Source organism: Sinocyclocheilus rhinocerous, unplaced genomic scaffold, assembly GCF_001515625.1.
Source record: "Sinocyclocheilus rhinocerous isolate Xijiao unplaced genomic scaffold, SAMN03320098_v1.1 scaffold964, whole genome shotgun sequence".
In the NCBI taxonomy this organism is placed as follows: Eukaryota; Metazoa; Chordata; class Actinopteri; order Cypriniformes; family Cyprinidae; genus Sinocyclocheilus; species Sinocyclocheilus rhinocerous.
Window position 1 is genome coordinate 194,858 of NW_015655397.1, and position 6,882 is coordinate 201,739.

At 34.0% G+C, this 6,882-nt stretch overlaps 1 protein-coding gene across 1 annotated transcript in view; it reads right to left on the reverse strand.

Annotated features, from left to right (window-relative positions):
• Window positions 1-657: 657 nt before the first annotated feature.
• slc47a2.1 (solute carrier family 47 member 2, tandem duplicate 1) overlaps window positions 658-6,882 on the reverse strand; it is a 9,538-nt gene continuing 3,313 nt past the window's right edge. The window contains exons 9-17 of the mRNA XM_016525001.1: window positions 5,839-5,952; window positions 5,685-5,752; window positions 4,667-4,775; window positions 4,408-4,483; window positions 4,051-4,120; window positions 3,626-3,758; window positions 1,459-1,553; window positions 1,302-1,380; window positions 658-1,217 (exon numbers count right to left, since the gene is read on the reverse strand). Of these exons, the coding sequence (XP_016380487.1) occupies window positions 985-1,217; window positions 1,302-1,380; window positions 1,459-1,553; window positions 3,626-3,758; window positions 4,051-4,120; window positions 4,408-4,483; window positions 4,667-4,775; window positions 5,685-5,752; window positions 5,839-5,952 (977 nt within the window). The 3' untranslated portion in view covers window positions 658-984. The remainder of the gene's footprint in view (window positions 1,218-1,301; window positions 1,381-1,458; window positions 1,554-3,625; window positions 3,759-4,050; window positions 4,121-4,407; window positions 4,484-4,666; window positions 4,776-5,684; window positions 5,753-5,838; window positions 5,953-6,882) is intronic.

Below are 6,882 nucleotides of genomic sequence, written 5' to 3' on the forward strand. Positions count from 1 at the left end.
AAGTTTAGCATTTTATAAACAATGTTTGAACTGGAACGTGATAATTCAATCTCAACCTGTTCTGCACGTTACTCTGTATTTCACTTTCATTCATTTCATTTCTTGTCATTTGCAGTCTTCCTGTGCAGAAATCCTGAACGAGGGTCAAAGGTTCAGATGAAGGGAACCTACGCTTCCAAGACTCATGTATGAACAACTTCGAGAATCCATGTACAATTTGAGCATTTTTTTTTTTCAAATCTCAACATGGAACTTGGACTGAACATGCAGAAAAAGAAAAAAAGTAGTTTGCTATGCTATAATTTTTTAGAAATTTCTGCATAACGGATTGTCCATTTATGGTACAGAAGATATTGTAAATCTACAGAATTTTCCGTTTTAATGTTGAAGGAAATGTCTGTAAATTTAACAGAAAATGTCCTGGTAATTTTCTGCCAGTACATTATCCGTTTTTTTACGTAATTTTTTTTTACAGTGTATAATTACACTGTAACAAGGACACCTTAAAATAAAGTGTAACCTAATTTTCTCCTAGAAAATCTGCATATCTGAAATAAGGTCCCTTAGATGTTCTAATTTATTTATTTTTTATTATATGAGTAATACGTATATATTTTAATAAAAGAACTATACATTCACAGGATTTTTTTTCTGGGTAAAAATGGTCTTCAGCGGAAATGTGCTTGACAAACAAACCCAATACTGACAATAAATTAAAAATACATGTCAAGTAACCATTACAGCTTATCTTGAAATTCAAAAAACATCACTTCCAGAAATGTTTTACTTTCACAGTGCAAGTCCATGACACATTTAACACATCTAATACCAGAGATTACAAAAAGGCTGCTTGGAATTAAAAAAAGAAACAAAACATAATCATCTACCTAAATACTATTAACTTTGCTTAGGTGGCCCAGTCAATGGTGGATTTTCTAAAAAAAAAAAAATTGGATTGCAGACAAAGCTCTGTATTTATTATGCTCATCTCAGAAATCCAGTGAGCACCTCATTTAACACAATCCCTCCAGCTAGTATAAGCAGCATGAAGAAAACCGCAAGTCCTCGACGGATAACGAGCTGTTTGGTGGTCAAAACCGCGCCAACTGCGATCTTTGTGCCAGCATCTGTTATTCCTCCTCCTTCACGGAGCCCTTCCACATCTGTGTTTGCATCTGTTTGGCCTTCTTCATTGTGCTGGGATTCCTGTGGTACTTCTGTACAAGGACAAAGGACAATTTTATCAGTCAACAGGGAAAGTCCAATTTGTTCATTTTTCATACACCACAGACAGAAAATACCTTCTGTGCAGCCCTTATTTTCCATAGCGTAAGATTCATCTTTAGTCTTAGGGGCTTGTACACCTGCTCTGATCAAGGCCTGAAAATAAAAATATAAAGACTTAAGTCATTATCTATCAAAACAGAATATAGATGTGGATTAAGAAAATAGACCCACCTCTTGAGTCGCTTTTTTCCAATCCAATTTGCAAATGAGGATGATAAAGAACAAAGACTGCAGGAAAACACATCCAAAAAACCCAATCCACAGACCTAACAATTGAGAGAAGAGGCAAGAAAGGATGGATGGATGAATTCAGCGTGGTAACTGAGTTTAACCCTCTAATGCTCCTAACTTACGAGTCACACTTGTACTCCTTGGCAGTTAAAAGTGAACAAACACCTTGAGTGAAACTTTTTTCAATTAAATGAATGTACTATATGTTGGTTCAATATTATTTTTTATTTAGTATTTGTATTTTAAGGGGATTTCAATAAAATAATGCAATACTATCTGTGTGTCTATTTTGCACTCATAATGTTTTAGAATTTAACCCCTTCATTGCTGTATATTTTTCTGCATCATTGTATCCCAAAAAAGTGTAAATACAAAGTTCTGTAATGAAACTCTAGATGGCGCAGACTGATAGGTGCTTAATTCAATCTGCTAGTAAACAACTATTACTATTAAAATCTTGCTGCTCAACATTCAAATACTTGGCCAGTGTTGGCTGTAGCAGTTTGCAGAGCTCTTTCAGAAAGCATCTAAAATCAAGATCTAAGATAATTGAATGCTTTAATCACTCTGCATATTGTGTGGTCTGCTTATATAAGTGGCAACATTTACACAATTGTGTTTTTGCAGCAGCAAGTACTCTATAATATGTAACTGTTCTCTGCGCCGACTCTGCTACAGATTTGAGAACAGGTTAAAATGAAATAAGCATTGCTTGTATACACTATTAACTGGGGTGCATCATATTTAGCCGTATGACCTCCTATATGGAGATATTTTTGTTGCATTATTCCAAATAAATAGATCATGATTCACAAATAAATGTAAAGAGATTAACAAGAAATAAACATATTTACAAATAAATCTTAGAGTTTCACAAACATGAATTAAATTCACAAATAAATAAAATGAGATTTAAATCACATTCACAAATATCTTTTTATGTCACAAACACAACTTTGCCTGGCATTCATTTGTGAATCGTGTCCTGTGCATTTGTGAATTGCTGCACGCATTTGTGGATTTTGAAACATTTCTAGCGTCGCACTGACACATCCACAAATGCGTGGACTCCACCCATCATCTACTCCAGCTAATCAGATAATAGCCACTCTTCTGACCAATTGTAGCACATTCTTGTTATAGCCAATCATGCTATTATCATTTCCAAAAGCATGTAAAATATAATACTGTGGCTTGGCTTGATATACAGTCAAATGGTATCAATGGTATCCAATTTTAAATATCTTTTACTGTACCACTTTTTATGGCTTTTATATTTCCTATTTGAGCCAATGCAGATGAATTATTATTTCTGGGTAAGACTGTCCTGAATGTAAAGCAAAACATTACTGGCTATAGTGAGAACGTGGTACGACTGGTCAGTGAAGTGTGGTTGTTATTTGATTGGCTTGAGTAGACGGTGGGTGGAGCCCACTTATTTGTGGATTTGTTTTTTTTTTATATGCAAATCTCATTGTATTTATTTGTGAATTTAATTAATGTTTGTGAAACTCTAAGATTTATTTGTGGATCTCATTCAATTTATTTGTGAATATGTTTATTTTTGTTAATCTCTTTACATTTATATGTAGATCATAATCTATTTATTTGGAATAATGCAACAAAAATATCCCCATACTCCAATGATGTGTTCATTTATTTCCAAGGGCAATGTTTCATTATGCTCCTGTCATTCATTTATCGCTTCTAATGGCTTTTCACTTATTCAAATAAGAAGATAAAGGGTTATGTCGGTGACAATTACAAAAAAAATAATTAAATTTTGATACTTGCTCAGGTGTTTGCTGGGTTTTCTTACCTCTATCAGCCTGCAACGTGATATCTGCTTGTTAACGACACATTTCTAGACTAGAGTCAAGCCATTCAGCGTAGTAGCCCAGGCACACATTCAAAATTCAAAGTGTTTTTTTTTTTTTTGGTTAAAAGTAACTGAGGAGCACCAGAGGGATGAAAAAGTATTTTGATTACTCAGAGGTTGTTCAAGTGTATTTAAGCAAAGCCACTGGGAATGTTTCTATTTCACCACATTAAACTCTTATGTTATCATGTGGCTTCCCAGGCTTGAATGTGTTCGCAAGACACCTACCGATTATGCCCATGCTGAGAGCAAACATCAGAGACACTCCAGTTGGGAATCCCACAAAATAATATCCCACAATATTACAAAGAGCACCGAGCAGCTGCTTTCCAGCACCTCTGACAATGCCACCTGTAATGCCCTACAGATAGAAAAAATATATATATATCAGACATTGACAATATCTGAAGTGAATACCAGAAATAAAGATTGAAAGCAAAATACAGACATCAGAATATAACCACACACTTTATACCAGTGATGTAATAAACAACATTTTACAAATAATGTCTAGAGTTTTAATATTTTATGCAATTTTGCTTCACAAAGTAAATGCATATTTACAGATGTTCAGATATACTGGAAAACAATACTTTTTTTTTTCTAGTGCAAAATTTTGTTATAAATAAAATATTGGACAAATTAAATCTTACCGCAATGGCATCAAATAAATGAAAGAAGCCATACATGATCATGACCTCTGATACTCTGAGCACTATCTCCCTATAGAGAGAGATAGTTTAGTACACAGATCAGATATGAATTGTTGAATGTTTTAATGGCCACAATTACATGCTCCCAATACGATTCCAAAAATGAATATTTATTCAGAAGATGGGAATTCTTTACACAAGCTGACATACTGCATGTTGCAGTTTCTCCTTTTCATATTAATAGAAGTGTACCTTCTTGGTACTGTATTCTTGGAATATACTCAATATCCAATGTAAAATGTTATATTGCTTTTTAGTGTAATGCAATCTGAACAGTAGATTTCTGTAAACACTTACTCTTCTGTGGTAAAGATGTATCCAATAATATCTTTTGTACTTCCAATTAAGGTTGCAACCACACACGAAACAAGCACTAGAAAAAAATAAATAAAGCACACCATGAAGGTAAACCAAAACCAGTAACCATAAACCAATAATAACTATATAAATGCACATTTTTATAATAAACAATGTTCAATTATGCAATTTTTCTTTGAAACATCTGGGCATCTTAAGCATCAGTTATGACAAAGCTGTTGATGAACAGATCACATACGTCCACAGGCTAAAGATACTTTGGCAGACAGCTTGGCTTGTTCTGTGTTTCCAGCTCCGAGTGCATTTCCCACCCTCACACTGGCTGCCACAGCAAATCCCAGTGGAAACTAAAAGGTGAGAATAATAAGAAACTGAATGACAAAAGAAAACAACGTATGTTCAAGCTAATCTGTGTACTTTAAACAAAGGAATTAAAATATAATTTATCACAGATGTTCAGAAACAGAACTTGTTGCTGCTGTAATTCTTCTACTATCCTATTTCAACAGCAATGATTTTTGTCTTTTTTTTATTTATTTTTTTTATTATTAAAACTTTACAAACTGTACATATACAGTATTTCAGTTATTTCTGGGGCCAGATTTAATAATCTCAATTAAAGAATGGGTTACGTCTGTGGTTGCTTGGCAACTGTTACAGATTTTAAGTTAAACCTCACACAAACCTCTTTCCCATGAGGGAAAATTTGCATCTTCAGTAAAGCGGTACAGGTTATGCAGCTGCATTCCTGTGCATGCTCTTCATACAAATATGCAAGATTACAGCTTTCAGGATCTAATACTTTGATCATTTGTTCAATTTGATATATATTACAGTGAGTTGTTTTAGAAAAAAATTTAAAATAAAAGGCTGGTGTATTTAGTTACAATGTATGATCTGATTGCTGTTACCAACCCATGTATCTGTTTTCACCACCCATGCAGAGGATAACAAAATAATATATTTGCTAATGAGAAATGATACTTTAAGTAATGTAAATAGTGAATGTGGAATAACAGAAATGAGGCACTTCTTAGTTCCACAGTTCTGTCAACAGGTTCCAATTTCAGTTTATCTTTTATATGAACGTAATGATAACCTAATATCTTGACCCATTAACCATTAGTTTACCATTAACCATTAGAACCATTAACCAGTAAAAAACTGGTGCTGTTGGGTCTAAGAATACCCCTGAAATCAGCACAAGTATACAGTTTTGTTTTTGTTACAGGTTAAGCCAACATTTGTACGCCTACCATATATGCAATAGTGGCCAGCTCATACACAATAGATTGGGCTCCTAGCTCAGTCTCACTGATGAGCCCTACAACAATAAAATACATCAAGATCACAAATATATTCATGACTCAAACAAATATAATTACATAAAAACAATAACATATCGCAAACCTGCTAGGAATCCACCAATCTCATATGTCCACCACTCCACACATAGCATGAGCATGCTGGGAAAAGCCAAGCGAATGAAGGCACCCCATTCCTGTAGACAGTCAAGAGACCAGCCTAGGATACATGGGAAAAATACACACATTTAACACATTTATATATCAGACTAATTAACAATAAATCGAATACCAGATTTATTTATTCAATAATAACAGATGAAGATTGGCAAAAAAGATATGACGTTTCAACACTGAGTAACTATGAAGGCAGTATGTTATAAAATGAACCTGGTGAGACATGACTCATCAGAAATATTTCAGTGAACTCTTCACCACATCATCTTAAAAAGTCACATAGCGAACAACTTTCTGGTCAAATATTAAAAAAGAAAACAACATACTTTGCACCAAGATATAAAACGGTTACATATTTCTCCCGTGACGTAATCACCTTTGAAATATTTATTTAATGTTAAAACTATTTTTAAAAGGTGTGTAATTCATGGAATAAAAAAAAAAAGATTAAACTATAGTAACATTTAAAGGAACACTCCACTATTTTTTGAAAAAAAGGCTCATTTTCCAACTCCCCTAGAGTTAAACAGTTGAGTTTTACCATTTTCGAATCCATTCAGCCGATCTCCGGGTCTGGCGGTAGCACTTTTAGCTGTAGCTTAGCATAGATCATTGAATCTGATTAGACCGTTAGCATCTCGCTCAAAAATGACCAAAGAGTTTCTATATTTTTCCTATTTAAAACGTGACTCTTCTGTAGTTACATCGTGTACTAAAACCGACAGAAAATGAAAAGTTGCGATTTTCTAGGACGATATGGCTAGGAACTATACTCTCATTCCAGCGTAATAATCAAGGAACTTTGCTGCCGTACCATGAGTGCAGCAGGCGCAATGATATTACGATGTAACTACAGAGGAGTCAAGTTTTAAATAGGAAAAATATAGAAACTCTTTGGTCATTTTTGAGCGAGATGCTAACGGTCTAATCAGATTCAATGATCTATGCTAAGATACAGCTAAAAGTGCTACCG